Source organism: Trachypithecus francoisi, unplaced genomic scaffold, assembly GCF_009764315.1.
Source record: "Trachypithecus francoisi isolate TF-2019V2 unplaced genomic scaffold, Tfra_2.0 Lachesis_group21, whole genome shotgun sequence".
Classification (NCBI taxonomy): domain Eukaryota; kingdom Metazoa; phylum Chordata; class Mammalia; order Primates; family Cercopithecidae; genus Trachypithecus; species Trachypithecus francoisi.
In genome coordinates this window covers 30,344,509-30,364,391 of record NW_022681467.1, presented here as the reverse complement: position 1 = coordinate 30,364,391, position 19,883 = coordinate 30,344,509, and the positions used below count along the sequence as shown (strand labels likewise).

Sequence of the window (19,883 nt, the reverse complement as noted above, 5' to 3'; positions counted from 1 at the left end):
GTTAGCATCTAGGTGGCCTAGGTTCTGTTAACCTTAAGTCCCATTATACCTCTACCCAGCATCTGAATAGACAACCAGGCCTGTTTAGGGTGGGATTTGAAAGGAAGGGCCTGCTTCTCTCCAGAACATCTCAGAATGGCTCCTTGAATGTCTTGAGAACCTGATATATATGCTAGGCACCTATTCTGGTAGGTGGTGAGTTAACGATCTTGAGTTCTGGAATCAGACACGCCTGGGTTCCAGGCCAAGTGCTACCAATTTGTAACCATGTGATGCTGGAACATTCACTTAACAACTCTGAACCTCAGTGTCCTCATCTTTAAAATGGAAGTAATAACATAGCTAACATTTGAAGAGTTCGTAGTAAGTGCTGGGCACTGTGTTATGTGTGTTAACCATTTTAACCTTCCCAGTTCTGGGGAGAATCCTTATTTCTATTTTATAGATAAGGAAACTGAAGCCCAGAGAGGTTAAGACATTAGGTCAAGTACTTTCAGCTAGAAAGAGTGGGGAGGCAGTTTGGTTCCAGAGCCTATGCACACTCCTAACCACTAAGTTAAAGGCACCCACATTGTGCCCTAGACCACCCCTAGCTATTAACCTTGCCCTATCCATAGAGAAAAAAAGGGAGCCCTGGGTTAGATAAAGGAGACTTGGTTCTAGTGGTGTATCTTCCCTGGCTTCCTCTAAACTCTGGAGTAAGTCATTTCTCTTGCTGGCCTTCACTTTCCCTCTCTGTGAAATGGGAACAGTCATCACAGGCCTGCCTGTCTTCCAGGGCTGTTAGGAGGCTCAGATGACACCCAGTGTAAGAGTTCTCAAGATTAAGGAGCCTGGACCAAGGGTGGGAGTTGAGGAATCCAGACCATCACCCTGGGACAGCCCTGAGTTTTCTGTTCCTTGGCTACCACAGGTTCTGCTGAATGTCCTGACCTTGAACCAGAACCTGAGTGACAGCCTGGCCCGCGGCCGCCTGCACCCGGACCTGCAGTCCAACCTCCTGCAGGTGGACAGTGAGTGCAGAGGAGAGATCTCGTGGGGTGGGCACAGGGACCAGTAGAGAAAGGATTCTTCCCAAGGGTGCCTATGCCTCAACCAGCACCAACTGCCAGTGAAGTTTTGTTTTATTTGGCAGATTCCTATTGGAGCAGTGGACGATCTGGGGATTGGAACCAGTCTTGCCATTTCCTGGTTGTGTGGCCTTGGGAAATCCATGTCTCAACTCTGAGCCTCAGTTTTCTCATTTGTAAAATAAGACACAGTTGTTCATTCTTCAAACCTTCATTTACTCAACAGTTTGTATTGAACACCTACTGTTTTCTAGGCATCATCCTAAGTGCTGGGGAGACTGCATTTACAGGCAAACAGGAAAATGTCATCAAAGAAATATGAGACATATAAGTGCTCTGCCAACAGTCAGAGCAGGGTGACATAATAGGACTGACTCAATGATCAAGCAAGACTTCTCTTTGGTGATATTTAAGCTGAGATCTAAAGAGTGAGAAAGAAACTGGGTGCAGTGGCTCAGACCTATAATCTCAGGCTGAGGTGGGAGGATCGCTTGAGGCCAGGAGTTCAAGAGCAGCCTGGGTAACATAGTGAGACCCCTGTCTCTATAAAGTTTTTAAATTAGCCAGGCATGGTGTGTGCCTGTGGTTCTAGCTACTCGCGAGGCTGAAGCAGGAGAATTGCCTGAACCAGGGAGGCAGAGGTTACAGTGAGCCGAGATCACGCCACTGCCCTACAGCCTAGGTAACAGAGTGAGACCCTATCTCCTTAAAAAAAAAAAAAAAAAAGAGTAAGAGAGAGCCCACTGTACAAAGAACTGGTGCAGAGCTGTGTAGGTCAGGGGAGCAAGTACAAAGGACTCAGGGCAGGAATGGGCTTGCTGGTTCGAGGAATAAAAAAGAGACCAAAGTAAGCAAGAATGAAATTAGATCAGAGAGGCCGGCAGGCAGGCGCCAGATCATGGACCTTATGGTGAGGAGATGGACTTTCACCTAAGGGCTTAATTTTGGCACAGCTGAATTTTATAAACAGGAAAGTGTGTGCACCTTTGAAGAGTTTTTATTATAACAATATATTAATATGACACTAGTCCAAAAGATACAGAATTGATTGAGACACAGTCCTTGCCTTATCAATATTATTATCTCCATTCTATAGAGGAAGAAACTGAGGCTCACAGAAGTTATAAACTAGTCAAAGATCAACCACTAAGTGGCAGAACTTCAATTAGGACATACACCTGGCTGATACCAAAGACTCTATTCTTTACCGCACAGCTCTTGATATCTGCTGGACTGAATCACGTTAGAAGCAGAGACTGCGATCTTCAACAATCACATCCTGTAGTTAGCCAGCGACACTTGGATCCCAGCTGATAGATGACAAGGCCACGTCCTTGAAACTGAATTTTGTTCAACAAATATCTGCTGGTCTCTGTTGGACGTGAGGCTCTCTGCTAAGTTATTTGGGCTCAGCCTAGTCCTCCCTTCAGGGCCTTAGTGTAAGATGGAGGCATAAGGAGTGGGGGCCTGGTGAAGAGAAAGTTCATCCACCTGAGGCCCTGGGGAGGCTTTATGGAGGAGGCAACAAGTAGCTGGGCCTTGAAGTATGAGTAGGAATTTGGCATGTGGAGGTAAAGGACATTCTGGACAGGAGGAACAGCCTAGGCAAAAACCAGAACGAATGACTCAGCAGTCGGGAGGCTAGCTGTTGTTTCCCAGAGTTCTGAATTTACCCAGCACCTTTGTGACTTTTGCCACATTTGCACACCATCTAAACCATTATATATATAACATGTCTCTATAAATGAACTTCCTTTTTAGCCTAAATGTATTTTACTTTATTTTTTTTTTTGAGATAGAGTCTCACTCTGTCACCCAGGCTAGAGTACAGTGGTGCGATCTCAGCTCACTTCAACCTCCGCCTCCTGGGTTCAGGCGATTCTCATGCCTCAGCCTCCCTAGCAGCTGGGATTACAGGTGCACATGCCACCACAGCCGGCTAATTTTTGCATTTTTGTAGAGATGGGGTTTCCCCATGTTGGCCAGGCTGGTCTCGAACTCCTGACCTCAAGTAATCTACCTGCCTCTGCCTTCCAAAGTGCTAGATTTACAGGCGTGAGCCACCACGCCTGGCCCTAAATGTATTTTTAAAATAGACCTTATATTATAATCACAAATGGAAAAATGACATCATTTGCCACAAATAGATGATAAATAGCTACCATCTATTTGTTAGCTACACAAATAGATACGTGTAGTTTTTAGTTAAATATTGTTGCCCATGGAAGGCTCTGAGACTGCTTTCTCCATTAAAGGAGATTAGGGGCTGGGCGCGGTGGCTCAAGCCTGTAATCCCAGCACTTTGGGAGGCCGAGACAGGCGGATCACGAGGTCAGGAGATCGAGACCATCCTGGCTATCAAGGTGAAACCCCGTCTCCACTAAAAAATACAAAAAACTAGCCGGGCGAGGTGGCGGGCGCCTGTGGTCCCAGCTACTCGGGAGGCTGAGGCAGGAGAATGGCGTAAAACCCGGGAGGCGGAGCTTGCAGTGAGCTGAGATCCGGCCACTGCACTCCAGCCTGGGCGAGAGCGAGACTCCGTCTCAAAAAAAAAAAAAAAAAAAGGAGATTAGGAAGCGTTAGAGAGCAGACTGAAACTTGTTCCTTGCCATAATCAAAAGGATTGAAAGTAAACCACAAAGGACATAGATTTTCGATTCAGTGATTTAATGCTATTGAAGATTGGGTCTTCATCGCAAGAGCTGCCTAAAGCCTTCGTATTAGGGAAAGAAGAAGACTAGATCTTTATTGAGAAGCGATATGATGTGGAGTTACAGGGCTTATCACGGAGGTCAGCCTTAAGATTATCCAATTGAGAAGGGGAGACACATGACCTGATTTGTCTTATTTAGGGGAGGTAGATTGAGGGGAGGAGAATTTAAGTCAGGGACATATGATATGGCCCAGGCAAGAGATGATGAGGGCCTGAACTTATCCAACAGGATGGGGATTTGTTCATCTATCTAGTAAGTATCTGCTCAATATTTACTATGTACTGACCCTGCACTGGGGATCAATAGCAAACAAGACAACGTTCCTACCTTCAAAAAGCTTATAATCTACTGGAGGGAGACACAGTAAATAAATAAACAAATACAGGTAGCAGTAAGTACTTTGGAAGAAAACCAAACAAGGTAAAGATGGTAGGGACTGCTGTTTTAGGTAATGGTGGAGGAAATTCTTGAAGAGGTCCAAAGACTGGACTGAAGTAAGAGGGCCAGCAGTGTGACTTTCTAGGAGAGCATTCCAGACAGAAAGAACAGGAAGTACAAAGGCATTGAAGTAGAAATATGTTTGACCTTCTAAAGGGACAGCAAGGAGGCCAATATGGCTGGAATACAGTTAAGCAAGGAGAGGAATAGAAGGAAATGAGGGAAGGAATTTAGAGAGGGAGCAAGGTCCCAAACAATGTTGGGCTTAGAGGCACCTTGGTAAGGACTTTGGATTTTATTCTAAAAGCCGTTGAAGCTGTTGGAGGGCTTTGAGCAGGGGAAGTGACAAGGTCTGACTAATGGTTTAAAAGGATCCCCTTGGCTGCTGTTTGAACAGCAGGGGGCCGGCCTGGTGGCTCACGCCTGTAATCCAAGCACTTTGGGAGGCCGAGGTGGGCAGATCACCTGAGCTCGGGAGTTCGAGACCAGCCTGACCAACAAGAAGAAACCCCGTCTCTACTTAAAAAAAATAGAAAATTAGCCGGGCATGGTGGCTCATGCCTGTTATCCCAGCTACTGGGGAGGCTGAGGCAGGAGAATCGCTTGAACCCGGGAGGCAGAGGTTGCGGTGAGCCAAAATCGTGTCATTGCACTCCAGCCTGGGCAACAAGAGCAACACTCCGCCTCAAAAAAAAAAAAAGGAAGGAAGGAAGGGAGGGAGGGCTGGAAGCAGGGAGACCAGTAAGGAAGGAAGAGAGGGCTGGAAGCAGGGAGACGAGTTAGTGGATTATGCAGGAATCCTGGCAAGTAATGATGGCAGCTTGACTTTGGCAGGTGAAGATGAAGATCCACAAAGCCCCTTTTTCTTTTTTTTCCTTCCTCCCTCCCTTCCTTCCGTTCTTTTCTTTTTTTTTTTTTTTTTTTTTTGAGACAGGGTTTTGCTCTGTTGCCCATACTGGAGTGCAGTGGTGCAATCTCAGCTTACTTTACTGCAACTTGTGCCTCCCAGGGTCAAGCGATCCTCCTATCTTAGCCTTCTGAGTAGCTGGGACTACAGGCATGTACCACCAACCTTAGCTAATTTTTAAATTTTCTGCAGAGATGGGGTATTCTTATATTGCCCAGGCTAGTCTCAAACTCCTGGGCTCAAATGATCCTCCCAAAGTGCTGGATTACAGGCATGAGCCACTGCACCTGGCCTGTCCTGTTTTTTTTTTTTTTTTTTTTTTTTTTTGAGACGGAGTCTGGCTCTGTCACCCAGGCTGGAGTGCAGTGGCCGGATCTCAGCTCACTGCAAGCTCCGCCTCCTGGGCTTACACCATTCTCCTGCCTCAGCCTCCCGAGTAGCTGGGACTACAGGCGCCCGCCACCTCGCCCAGCTAGTTTTTTGTATTTTTTAGTAGAGACGGGGTTTCACCGTGTTAGCCAGGATGGTCTCGATCTCCTGACCTCGTGATCTGCCCGTCGCGGCCTCCCAAAGTGCTGGGATTACAGGCTTGAGCCACTGTGCCCGGCCTGTCCTGTTTTCACTATTAAGAATGACTGTATATTATTGATCACTTACTGTATGCAAGGTTCAGTGCTGTGTGTGCATTATCTCTGTTAGTCCCTGCAACTTCATGTTCTCATATAATCCCTATTTATACATGAGGAAACTGAGGCTCAGCAAGGTAAAGTGATTTGTCCAAGGTCATACAGCTCTGGGGTGGAGCAGCCAGGACGAAGACTCAGGTCTGACTGTAGGACTCTTGAACTAGTGCTCTGTACATTCTGAATGTGTGTATGTCGGGGATGGTTTTTCAGGTGAGTTCACAGAGGAAGAGATTGAGTTCCTGGAAGCCAGGGGTCACCACGTGGAGAAAGTAGATGTCTTATCCTGGGTCCATGGCAGCCGAAGGACCAACAACTTCATCATCGCTGTTAAGGACCCTCGGAGCCCAGATGCAGCTGGAGCCACCATCCTGTAGAGCAGCGGGGTGGGGCGGGGTCTCTGCTCCCCCACTTTGCATGTTCCCAGAGTCCCTCCTTCTCCCAGGTTTGGTCTCAGGGGGACCCCACGGATGCCCCAGATCAGGGGCCAGAGGGGATGCTTAGCAAACCCAATCCCAGAGTAACTGGAAAATTCTCCATCAGGAGGCCGCTGGTGGTGGTGGTGGTGGTGGTGGTGGTGGTGATGGTGATGATGATGGTGACGAGTGTCAGCATCCACAACCAGGCAGGCAGGACCTTGAGGAATCAGACTGTCTATGTGTCACCTCCCCTCCTTCAGCCATGCTGGCCCTGAGCTTAGGGATGTGCTTGCAAATCCTTCTCAAGGGTCTCACAACCCCAACGTCTTCAGACTGGCCTGACCTGGGCCTTGTCTTCTAATTCCTTTCTCCTATTCCCAGCCTCATTTCTTAAATGACTAGGAATTTTTTAATGGGCCATTATAGGGAGGGGTTGCTCCTCTTTTCCCACCAGGTTGAGGTGGGGGCCTTGCATCTGGGGGTCCCCAGGGTATGGGGTAGGGGTGGGGGTGGGGACAAGCTCAGGGGCTTCCATTTGCAAAGGGGAATTAAAGAAAGAATGTTGCTTAACTATGGCTCTGGTTTAATTTATATTTAACTGGGTTGAGAGTGGGAGTGGGAGAGGAGACCTCGACTCACCCTGTCCCAGTAACTGACTCCAGAGTAACCTGGAGTCAACGTTGAAGGACTCATAATAATATCTGCTGTCCAGCTAAGACATGCACCAATAATAATAATAATTCATAACAGTAATAACTATAGTAGATAGCATCTAATCTTTATTACAAGCCTCACAAAGTAGGTACTAATATTATTGCCATTTTACAGATGGGAAACAGGCCAAAAGAGGTTAAGGGACTTGTCTAAGGTTCTTCATCTTCATCTATTAAATGGAAGAACTGGGGTTCATCTCAGCATGTCCAACCCCAGAATTTGTGCTCTTAACCAATTCCACACCTATTAGTTGAACTATTTGTTATAAAGTATATGTCATATAGTATATATCAGACAATAAGTAGCTTTTATAGATAATATCATTCATGCCTCCGTCTACTTTGTACCTCCAGGTACTTTGTTAGGCACTAGAGATTCAGCACTGAACAAGATAGGCTTTTTTTTTTTTTTTTTTTTGCGCGACAGAGTTTTGCGCTTGTTGCCCAGGCTGGAGTGCAATGGCGTGATCTCGGCTCACCACAACCTCCGCCTCCCTGGTTCAAGTGATTCTCCTGCCTCAGCCTCCCGAGTAGCTGGGATTACAGGCATGCACCACTATGCCTGGTTAATTTGGTATTTTTGGTAGAGATGGGTTTCACCATGTTGGTCAGCCTGGCCTCAAACTCCCAATCTCAGGTGATCTGCCCACCTTAGCCTCCCAAAGTGCTGGGATTACAGACATTAGCCACCGCGCCTGGCCAAGACATTTTTTAATGGGTTTGCAGTCTATAGCGGCAGTCAAACGTTAAAGAAATAAGAGCACAGATAATTCGGATAATTGCCATCACAATAAGCTCTATGAGGGATACTAAGAGAATGTATATCAAGAAAGTTAATCTAGGCCGGGTGCGGTGGCTCAAACTTGCAATCCCAGCACTTTGGGAGGCCGAGACGGGCAGATCACGAGGTCAGGAGATCGAGACCATCCTGGCTAACACGAAACCCTGTCTCTACTAACAAATACAAAAAACTAGCCGGGCGAGGTGGCAGGCACCTGTAGTCCCAGCTACTCGGGAGGCTGAGGCAGGAGAATGGCGTAAACCCGGGAGGCGGAGCTTGCAGTGAGCTGAGATCCGGCCACTGCACTCCAGCCTGGGCGACAGAGCAAGACTCCGTCTCAAAAAAAAAAAAAAGAAGAAAGTTAATCTAGTTTGAGGATCGGCAAAAGCCTCCCTGAGAAGGTCATGAGGATGAATAGGATTGACAGGAAAGGATTAGATATGGGATATGGAAATGTCATTCTAGCAAAGGGAACAGTATGTTCAAAGGTATTGTGGTGAGAAGGAATGTGTCATGTTTTAGGAGGTGGAAGAAGGCCTATATATTCTTCCTAGAGCAGGGGTTGGCAGAGTTTTCCTACAAAGGGCCAGAGAGTAAGTATTTCAGGCTTTGTAGGTCATATGGTTCCTGTAGTAATTACTCAACTTTGTTGCTGAAGTGCAAAAGCAGCCATAGATAATGTGTAAGACAACATCCTGATGGCTGTGGATGTGTTCCAATAGAACTCTTCCTTTTCTTTTCTTTTCTTTTCTTTTCAGACGGAGTCTCGCTCTGTCACCCAGACTGGAGTGCAGTGGTGTGATCTGCAAGCTCCGCCTCCCGGGTTCACGCCATTCTTCTGCCTCAGCCTACCAAAATAGCTGGGACTACAGGCGCCTGCCACCAAGCCTGGTTAATTTTTTTTTTTTTTTCTGTGTCTTTTTAGTAGAGACAGGGTTTCACCATGTTAGCCAGGATGGTCTTGATTTCCTGACCTCGTGATCCGCCCACCTCGGCCTCCCAAAGCGCTGGGACTATAAGTGTGAGCCACCTCACCCAGCCAGAACTTTATTTTCTAGAAATAGACCCTTACTGCCATAAGAGCAGTAGTGTGCTGACCCCTACACTAGAGCACCCCGAGGGGATGATGGGATGAGATGAAACTGGTGAGGTAGGTAGATCATTCTTATGAGGCTGGTATTAATTCCCCGTTTTATTGATGAAAAAATTGTGACATGAGAAACATGAAGTAACGTACCAGAGATCACCCAGCTGGTAGTTGGCAGATGCATGATTCAAAAGCAATCTGTTTGACTCCATAGACTGTGTCTCTCTTTCTCTCTTCTTTTCCTTTCCTTCCTTCCTACCTTTCTCTTTTATCTTTTCTTTTCTTTTCTTTTTTTTTTTTTTGAGACGGAGTCTCGCTCTGTCGCCCGGGCTGGAGTGCAGTGGCCGGATCTCAGCTCACCGTAAGCTCTGCCTCCCGGGTTCATGCCATTCTCCTGCATCAGCCTCCTGAGTAGCTGGGACTACAGGCGCCCGCCACCTCGCCCGGCTAGTTTTTTGTATTTTTTAGTAGAGACGGGGTTTCACTGTGTTAGCCGGGATGGTCTCGATCTCCTGACCTCGTGATCCGCCCGTCTCGGCCTCCCAAAGTGCTGGGATTACAGGCTTGAGCCACCGCGCCCGGCCTATCTTTTCTTTTCTCCCTTCTTTCCTTCCCCTGCTTTCACAGATCCATGATTCAAAAGCAATCTGTTTGACTCCATAGACTATGTTTCCCTTCCCTCTCCCTTCCCTCTCCCTTCCCTCTCCCTTCCCTTCCCCCTCCCCTCCTCCCTCTCCCTTCCCCCTCCCCTCCTCCCTCTCCCTTCCCCCTCCCCTTCCCTTCCCCTCTGTCTCACTCTCTCTTTCTCTTTCTCTTTCCTTCTTTCTCTTTCTTCCTTCCTTCCCTCCCTTCCTTTCCCCTTCTTTCCCTTCCCTTCCCTCCCCTTCCTTCTTTCCTTTCTTTACTTTCTTTTTATTTTTTTAGAGACAGGGTCTTACTCTGCCACCCAGGCTGGAGTGCAGTGGTACAATCCCTGTTCACTGTAGCCTCGACTTTCTTGGTCAAGCAATCCTCCTGCCTTGGTCTCCCAAGTGGCTGGGACTACAGGCATACACAACCACACCTGGCTGATTTTTCATTTTTGTAGAAACAAGGGTCTCACTAACAGCCCAGGCTGATCTTGAACTCCTGGCCTCAAGTGATTCTCCTGCCTTGGCCTTCCAAAGTGCTGGGATTATAGGCATGAGCCACTGTGCCTGGCCACTTCCTTAAAAATGTTTAAATTATTTTATTGGGGCAGGGCGCGGTGGCTCAAGCCTGTAATCCCAGCACTTTGGGAGGCCGAGACGGGCGGATCACGAGGTCAGGAGATCGAGACCATCCTGGCTAACACGGTGAAACCCCGTCTCTACTAAAAATACAAAAACTAGCCGGGCGAGGTGTCGGGCGCCTGTAGTCCCAGCTACTCGGGAGGCTGAGGCAGGAGAATGGCGTAAACCCGGGAGGCGGAGCTTGCAGTGAGCTGAGATCCGGCCACTGCGCTCCAGCCTGGGCGACAGAGCGAGACTCCGTCTCAAAAAAAAAAAAAAAAAAAAAAATTATTTTATTGGATTGCGGATGTAACAGTTTTTCAAATATCAAACACTTTATAGATATATAATGTATATCTGTAATCCACCCCCTCAAAATCCAAACTTTCCAAAAATCTCACTATCAATAATTTAATACACATTCCTCCAACTTTTTTCTGTACATTAACATATATTCTGTTTAAAAAGTAAAAATGGCACTATATTCTCACACTGTCTATAATTTCCTTTTTAAAAAATTTACCAATATAGCATGGGCATTTTCCCCTGTTAATATATATGGATCCACTTCATTATTTATAATAATGCATCGTAATTCACTGAAGGGTTTAACTAGTTTCCTTTTGATGGATGTTTGGGTGATCCTTGTCCTGATATCTTTAGGTGCTTAAGCCATGCCTGTAGTCATACCAACTCTCCCAGGCTGTCTTTCAAGTGACAGAGTGTCTTAGTTCATTTGGGCTGCCATACCAAAATACGATAAACTGGGTAGATTGGAGCAGAGATTAGCGAAATAGAGAATAGAAAAACAATAGAGAAAATCAATAAAATCAAACCCTGGATCTTTGAAAAAATCAATAAAATTGACAAACCCATCCTAGATTGATCAAGAAAAAAAGAAGACTCAAATTACTAGAATCAGAAATTAAAGATGGGACAGTACTTACAATCTTACAGAAATACAAAAGGATTGTAAAGAAATACTATGAACAATTGTACGTTAATAAATCAGATAACTTAGATGAAACGTAAAATTTCCTAGAAAGACACATACCAAAACTGACTCAAGAAGAAATAGACAATCTGAGGAGATGTATAACAAATAAAGAGATTAGTAATATATACTAAAAAGCAAACTACTTACAAAGAAAAGCCCAGGTCTCAGATGACCTCACTAGTGACTTCTACAAAACATTTAAAAAATTAATACCAATTCTATAAAAAAACTTTCCGGCCGGGCGCGGTGGCTCAAGCCTGTAATCCCAGCACTTTGGGAGGCCGAGACGGGCGGATCACGAGGTCAGGAGATCGAGACCATCCTGGCTAACACGGTGAAACCCCGTCTCTACTAAAAATACAAAAACTAGCCGGGCGAGGTGGCGGGCGCCTGTAGTCTCAGCTACTCGGGAGGCTGAGGCAGGAGAATGGCGTGAACCTGGGAGGCGGAGCTTGCAGTGAGCTGAGATCTGGCCACTGCACTCCAGTCCCGGCGACAGAGCGAGACTCCGCCTCAAAAAAAAAAAAAAAAAAAAAAAAAAAAAAAACTTTCCATAAATAGAAGAGGAAGAAACGCCTTCTAGTTTATTCTGAGACTAGTTTTACCTTGAAATTAAAATCCAACAAACATAATAAGAAAACTACAGACCAATATTCTTTTATGAACATGGATGCAAAAATACTCAACAAAATACTAGCCAACAACATATAAAAAGAAGTATACACTGCCTCGATGCGATACATTCCAGAAATTCAAGCTTGGTTTACTATTCAAAACTCAAGTATTGCATTATATTTTTTGGTAGAATAAAAAACAAAAACCACATGGTCATCTCAATAGATGCAGAAAAGGCATCTGACAAAATCCAACACCCCTTCATGATAACAAACAAACAAAAAACACTCAGCAAACTAGGAATAGAAGAGAACTTCCTCAACATGATAAAAGGCAAATATGAAAAACCCCCAGTTAACATCATAGTTAATAGTTAAAGATTGGATGCTTTCTCACTAAGATTAGAGCATACCCATTCTTGCTACTTCTATTCAATATTGTACTGGATGTTTTAGTCAGGGCAGTTAGGCAAGATACAGAAATAAAAGGCCTCCAGATTGGAAAGTAAAAAGTAAAACTTTTTATTTGCAGATGGCATGATCTTGTCCACAGAAAATCCTAATAAATCAATGAAAACAATGACAGCTAACAAAGGAGTTCAGCAAGATTACTAATACAAGATCAGTATAAAATCAGTATAAAGTTTTTGTACACTTGCAATAAACAACCTGTAAATGAAATGAAGAAAACAATTCTGGCCAGGCACAGTGGCTCCCACCCGGAATTGCAACACTTTGGGAGGCTGAGGCTGGAGGATTGCTGGAGCCTAGGAGTTGGAGACCAGCCTGGGCAACATGGTGAAACTTTGTCTCTACAAAAATTAACTGACAGTGGTGGTGTGTGCCTGTAGTCCCAGCTCCTCAGGAGGCTGAGGTGAGAGAATAGGTTGAGGCCAGGAGGTGGGTTGCAGTGAACCAAGATGGCGTCACTGCACTCTAGCCTGGGCATTAGAGTGAGACCCTTAAACAAAAAAAGAAAAAGAAAAAAGAAAGAAAATTCCATTTACTGAAGCATCAAAAAGAATAAAATATTTAGGAATAAATTTTATAAAAGAAGTATAAAACTTAAAACTACAAAACATTGTTGAAAGAAATGAAAGGAGACCTAAATAAATGTAAAGACATTCTGTGTTTATGAATCGAAAGATTCAATTTTGTTAAGATGCCAATACTTCCCAATTGATCTACAGATTCAATGCAATCTGTATTGAAATTCCAGCAGCACTTTTTTGCAGAAATGAATATGGATGATCCTAAAGTTCATATGGAATTAATTGTAAGGGACTCAGAATAGCCAAAACAATCTTGAAAAAGAACAATGTTGGAGAACACACATTTCCCGATTTTAAAACTTACTACAAAGTAATCAAAACAGTGTGGTAGGTATAAGGATAAACATATCAATGGAACATAATTGATAATCCAGAAATAAATCAATATATCTACAGCCAATTGATCTCAACTAGCATGCCAAGATCATTCAATGAAGAAGGAATATTCTCTTTAACATACACACACACACGAAATGAAGTTTGAACCTTACTTCACACCACATACAAAAAACTCAAAATGGATCAAAGACCCAAATATAAGAGTTAAAACTATAAAACTCTTAGAAAACTCTTAGAAGGAAACATAGGGGTAAATCCTCATACCTTGAATTTGGCAATGGTTTCTTAGATATGGCACCGAAAGCACAGTGACAAAAGCAAACATAGATAATTGGACTTCATCGAAATTAAAAAGTTTTGTACATAAAAGGACAATATTGAGTGAAAAGACAGTCCAAAAGTGCGAAAAATATTTGCCATCATATATCTGATCTGAGTACTTTATATAGTACCCAGAATATATTAAAAACACTTAGAGTTCAACAACATAAAGACAAACAACTCAATTAAAATATGGGTAAAGGACTTCAATAGACATTTCTTGGCAGGGCACAGTGGCTCATGCCTGTGATCCCAATACTTTGGGAGGCCAAGGCGGGCAGATCACTCGAGTCCAGGAGTTCAAGACCAGCCTAGGCAAAATAGTGAAACCCCGTATATACCAAAAATATAAAAAATTAATTGGGTGCAGTGGCACGTGCCTGTAGTACCAGCTACTCGGGAGGCTGAGGCAGGAAGATCCCTTGAACCCAGGAGATCAAGGCTGCAGTGAATTGATCTCGTGCTATTGTACTCCAGCCTGAGTGATAGGAGTGAAGCCCCGCCTCAAAACAAAACAAAACAAAAAAAAGACACTTCTTTTTTTTTTTCTGAGACAGAGTCTCACTCTGTCACCCAGGATAGAGTGCACTGGCACCATCTTGGCTCACTGCTACCTGCACCTCTCAGGTTCAAGAGATTCTCCCACCTCAGTGCCCTTTGTAGCTGGGACTACAGGTACATGTCACCACGCCCAGCTAATTTTTGCATTTTTTGTACAGATGGGGTTTTGCCATGTTGCCCAGCCTGGTCTCGAACTCCTGGACTCAAGCAATCCTCCCATCTTGGCCTCCCAAAGTGCTGGGATTACAGGTGTGAGCCACCGTGCCTGGGTTTCAACAGACATTTCTTCAAAGATAAGTCTATGATAAGATGCTGAATATCATAATCACTAAGGAAATGTAGATTAAAACAGGTCAAGAACACCATGAGATACCACTTCACAACAATTAGACTGGCCATAAATATTATTTTTATTTTTTATTTATTAAAAATTTTTTTAATCTTTTATTTAAATAGAGATAGAGTCTTACTGTGTGGCTCAGGCTGGTCTCAAACTCCTGGCCTCAAGCAGTCCTCCTGCCTCAGCCACACAAAGTGCTGGGATTACAGGTGTGAGCCACTGTGACCCTACAACAATAATTTTTGAAAAAGGAAATAACAAGTGTTGCTCAGAATGTGAAAAACTAGAGTCTTCATACATTATTGGTAGAAATGTAAAATGGTATAGCAGCTATGGAAAACAGTTTGGCATTTCTTTAATAAGACAAACCGAATTACCAAATGACCCAGCAACACCATTCCCAGGCATAAACCCCAAATCACTGAAAACAGGTGTTGAAAGAAAAACGTGTACATGAATGTTCATAGCAGCACTATTCACAATCCCAAAAGGTAAAAAACAACCCAAATATCCATCAATGGACAAAAAGATAACAAAATGTGGTATATTCATATAATAATACGTATTATATTATTCAGCTATGAAAAAGAATGAAGTACTGATACTGATACATGCTACAATATGGATGAACCTTGAAAACATTGTGCCAAGTGAGAGAAGCTAAAAGGTCACATATGATTCCATTTATATGAAATATCCATAATAGGCAAACTGATAGAGACAGAAAGTCAACTGGTGATTCCTTAGGGCTGAGGGAATGGGGGAGTTGGGGAGAGGGAGATATCTAAAGAGTATGGAGTTTCTTCTGAGGCAATGAAAATGTTCTAAAATTGACTGTGGTGACGGTTGCACATATCTGTGACTATACTAAATACCACAGAATTACACTTTTTTTTTTTTTTTTTTTAGACAGAGTCTGGCTTTGTCGCCCAGGCTGGAGTACAGTAGCATAATCTCAGCTCACTGCAAACTCCGCCTCCTGGGCTCAAGCGATCCTCCCACCTCAGTCTCCACAATAGCTGGGACTGCAGGCATACACCACCACATTCAGCTAATTTTTGTATTTTTGGTAGAAATGGGGTTTCACCGTGTCACCCAGGCTGGTCTTGAACTCCTGGACATATGCGATCTGACTGACTCAGCCTCCTGGAGTGCTGGGATCACAAGCTTCAGCCACATATCTGGCTGAATTACACACTTTAAATGAGTAAATTGTATGGTATGTCAATTATATTTCAATAAAGTTGTTTTTTTGTTTTGTTCGGGAAAATTGTTTTTTGTTTTGAGACAGAGTTTCACTCTTGTCACCCAGGCTGGAGTGGAATGGCGGGATCTCAGCTAACTGCAACCTCCACCTCCCAGGTTCAAGCAATTCTCCTGCCTCAATCTCCTGAGTAGCTGGGATTACAGGCACCCACCACCATGCCCAGCTAATCTTTGTATTTTTAGTAGAGATGAGGTTTCACCATGTTGGCCAGGCTGGTCTGAACTCCTGACCTCAGGTGATCCACCTGCCTCAGACTGCAAAGGTGCTTGGATTACAGGCGTGAGTAACCGCGCCCAGCCTGTCAATAAAGCTGTTTTAAAAAAGACATAGGATTTGGTAATATCAGCTAAGAGCTGAATGCAACTCTATGATCCAGCAATCCTAGTCCTAGGTTTTTATCCAGCAAAAAATTGTACACATGTTCATCCAAAGACATGTACAAGCATGTTCATAGTAGTAAAATTTAAAATAACTCTGGCCTGGGTGCAGTGGCTCAAGCCTGTAATTCCAGCACTTTGGGAGGCCAAGGCAGGTGGATCACCTGGGGTCGGGAGTTTGAGCCCAGGCTGACCACCATGGAGAAATCCCATCTCTACTAAAAATACAAAAAATTAGCCAGGCGCGGTGGCGGGTGCCTGTGATCCAACCTACTTGGGAGGCTAAGGTAGGGGAATTGTTTGAACCCAGGAGGTGGAGGTTGCAATGAGCGGAGATCATGCCATTGCACTCCAGTCTGGGCAACAAGAGCAAAACTCCATCTCAAAAAAAAAAAAAAAAAAGAAAAACAAAACAAAAAAGCTCTGACCAGGTGTGGTGGCTCATGCCTGTAATCCTAGCACTTTGGGAGGCCAAGGCAGGCAAATTGCCTGAGCTCAGGAGTTCAAGACCAGCCTGGGCAACACAGTGAAATCTTGTCTCTACTAAAAAATACAAAAGAAATTAACCGGGCGTGGTGGCATACACCTGTAGTCCTAGCTACACGGGAGGCTGAGGTCAGAGAATTGCCTGAATCCAGAAGGCAAAAGTTTCAGTAAGCCGAGATTGCACTATTGCACTCCAGCCTGGGCGACAGAGCAAGACTCCATCTCTAAAAAATAAAATAAAATAAAATAAAATAAAATAAAATGGCTCCTAAGTGGAAACCCGCATGCCCATTAACAGTAGAATGGATAAATTATGGTGTATTAAAACAATAAAATGCTGGCCAGGCGTGGTGGCTCACATCTGTAATCTCAGCACTCAGAGGTGGGAGGATCACTTGAGCCCAGGAGTTTGAGACCAAGCTGGGCAACATGGTGAAACCCCGTCTCTACAAAAAATACAAAAATTAGCGTGGTGTGGTGGCATGCACCTGTGGTCCTAGCTACTAGGGAGGCTGAGGCAGAAGGATTACTTGCGCCTGAGAGGTTAAGGCTGCAGTGACCTGTGATTGCAACACTGCACTCCAGCCTGGGTGACAGAGCAAGACTCTGTCTGAAAAAAATAAAAAATAAATAATGAGATGCTACCCAGCAATGAAAATGAACATGCTACAACTACATGCAACAATGTAGATGAATCTATAAGTTTAACTCCTGGTGAGACTAATCTATGGAGTTAGAAGTCAAAATACTGTTTACCCTTGGAGGCTGTGGGTAATGACTAGAAGGGGCTTCTTTGGGGCTGAATGTTCTATTTCTTGTTTTGGGTGCTTGTTAGACATGTGTGTTGGCTTTGTGGAAATTCATCAAGCTTTATACTTATGATTTCTGTACTTTTATGTCTTTATATTATACTCTAATAAAAAGCTTTACAATTTCACAATATTTTTGAAAACAGATATTTTTCTCCCCCACCCCCACCTTTGTGTGTGTGTATGTGGTCACTTGATAATCTTCCATTTTTTAAAAATTGTGTAATGATTACTCTATTTCTTCTATTTTTTCAATTTTTTTTTTTTTCCTGAAGAGCAAGCCATGGCTTGCCCATAGTAAGCCCCCTACTTTTTTTTTTTTTTTTTTTTTTTTTGAGATGGAGTCTCACTCTGTCATCCAGGCTGGAGTGCAGTGGTGCGATCTTGGCTCACTGCAACCTCTGCTTCCTGGGCTCAAGTGATCCTCCCATCTCAGCCTCACATGGAGCTGGGGCTACAGGCATGATGCACCACCACGATTGGCTAATTTTTGTATTTTTTTGTAGAGATGGGGTTTCGCCATGTTGCCCTGGCTGGTCTCTTAATTCCTGGACTCATGCAATTCACCTACCTCCACCTCCCAAAGTGCTGGGTTCACAGGCATGAGCCACTGTGCCTCGCCGTAGTATGTCTTTATGCAAAGCAGAAGTGACCCCCTTCTCAAGGCATTTTATTTCCATATGTCTGAAAATTGTTACAATGAACAGATTCTGTAATAACAAGGCATTTTACTGCCATCTACTGGTAAATTATCATAATAAATTTACAAATTACAATATCATGTGAATGGTGTCCACTTAAAAGAGATATCCTTCAAGACTAGTGAACAATACAGTCAGGATGGCTAATGGTAACCCCAGGAAACCAAGGGGCAAGATGTCTGCTTTTGCCTTCTTTGTACAGATGTGCAGAGAAGAACATAAGAAAAACCCAGAGGTCCCTGTCAATTTTGCAGAATTTTCCAAAAAGTGCTCTAAGAGGTAGAAGACAATGTCTGGGAAAGATAAGTCTAGGCCAGGCACAGCAGCTTATGCCTGTAATCTCAGCACTTTGGGAGGGTGAGGTGGGTGGATCACCTGAGGTAAGGAGTTTGAGACCAGCCTGGCCAACATGGTGAAACCCCGTCTCTACTAAAAATACAAAAAATTAGCTGGGCGTATTGGTGGGTGCCTGTAATCCCAGCTGCTGGGGAGGCTGAGGCAGGAGAATGGCTTGAACCCAAGAGGCAGAGGTTGCAGTGAGCTGAGATCGTGCCATTGCACTCCAGCCTGGGCAACAAGAGCAATACTCTGTCTCAGGGAAAAAAAAAAAAAGAAGAGAGAGAAGTCTAAATTCGATTAAATGGCAAAGGCAGATAAAGTGCACTATGATACAGAAATGAAGGATTATGGACCAGCTAAGGGAGGCAAGAAGAACGATCCTAATGCCCCCAAAAGGCCACTGTCTGGATTCTTCCTGTTCTGTTCAGAATTCCACCCCAAGATGAAATCCACAAACCCCGGCATCTCTACTGGAGATGTGGCAAAAAAGCTGGGTGAGATGTGGAAGAACTTAAATGACAGTGAAAAGCAGCCTTATGTCACTAAGGTGGCAAAGCTGATGAAGTATGAGAAGGATGTTGCTGACTATAAGTCGAAAGGAAAGTTGGGTGGTGCAAAAGGTCCTGCTAAAGTTGCCTGGGAAAAGATGGAAGAGGAAGATGAAGAAGATGAGGAGGAAGATGAGAAGGTAGATGAATAAATAAACTGTCAAAAAAAAAGTGATATCCTTCTTCAGGGCAAAATTCATCCAACTAAATGTGTTAAGTCTGTCATTTGGCACTGTTGTGATGAACCCTGCAGACAGTAAAATGTAGACACTTTCTAGGTGGTTTTGTTCTTTCTTTTTTTCCCCTGTTTTGTTACTGTTTTTCTTAAACACATCATGGAAGTATTCACTGTCAGTCTTATCACTGCAAAACTTAAGCCTATTTAGACATACATGAAAGTAGAAGTCCAATAAATACAAATCAAATTATCAAAGAACAATTGATTTTCTTCACTCTAGTCCAAATCTAGAACAATCCTGGATGTTTTAGGACTGTTTTTCTTGCTCAAAACATTTTATGAAATAGCCTGATCACCTCTTCAGAAGCCTCTCTTAATCTATTGCTTGTTGAGACTATCATATGCACTAAGGTTTCTCCTAAACATTTCTAGGTATAAATTCATTAATATGCTTGACAACCTTATGGGGTAGGAGCCCTTATTCTCTGCATCCCACAGGTGAGGCAACTGAAGCACAAAGAAGTTACATTTCAAGTGATGCTATTACAAACATAGCTTCCTTGGGGAGCTTACAGTCTACTGGGGACACAAAACGAAACAAAAGCCATGTAAAGATTTTTAAACAATATAAAGGAGAAAATACTTTGGACCTGTTGGACAAGTCATTTATCTCCTCCTGGTTGCAGTTTCTTTATCTGTATAACATAGAAGTTGGATTTGCCCAAGATCACATAGCTAATAAATGGCAGAGCTAGAATCTGAACTTGGGTGTTTCGGCTTCAGAGCCCAATATTGTAATCATTATGCTATACTATCTGCTAGTTCATGGCCTGTTTTTGTTCCTTTGCTGCCTGCCTGCAGGCAACAAGTATTTGTGTTGCCTAGGCTCCTA

General features: G+C 43.9%; 1 protein-coding gene and 1 pseudogene across 8 annotated transcripts in view; both read left to right on the top strand.

Annotated features, from left to right (window-relative positions):
- Positions 1-6,801, top strand: part of GGT7 (gamma-glutamyltransferase 7) — a 28,376-nt gene extending 21,575 nt beyond the window's left edge. For 2 of the 8 annotated variants that reach the window (XM_033186188.1, XM_033186190.1), the window contains exons 14-15: positions 914-1,013; positions 6,026-6,801. In XM_033186188.1, the coding sequence (XP_033042079.1) occupies positions 914-1,013; positions 6,026-6,189 (264 nt within the window). In that variant the 3' untranslated portion in view covers positions 6,190-6,801. Of the gene's footprint in view, positions 1-913; positions 1,014-1,135; positions 1,580-6,025 lie in introns of those variants that run through there. The other 6 variants (XM_033186186.1, XM_033186191.1, XM_033186193.1 and 3 more) reach the window with 5 other exon arrangements.
- An 11,264-nt stretch (positions 6,802-18,065) lies between these two features.
- Positions 18,066-18,965, top strand: LOC117068279 (annotated as a pseudogene).
- The last annotated feature ends 918 nt before the right edge of the window (positions 18,966-19,883 follow it).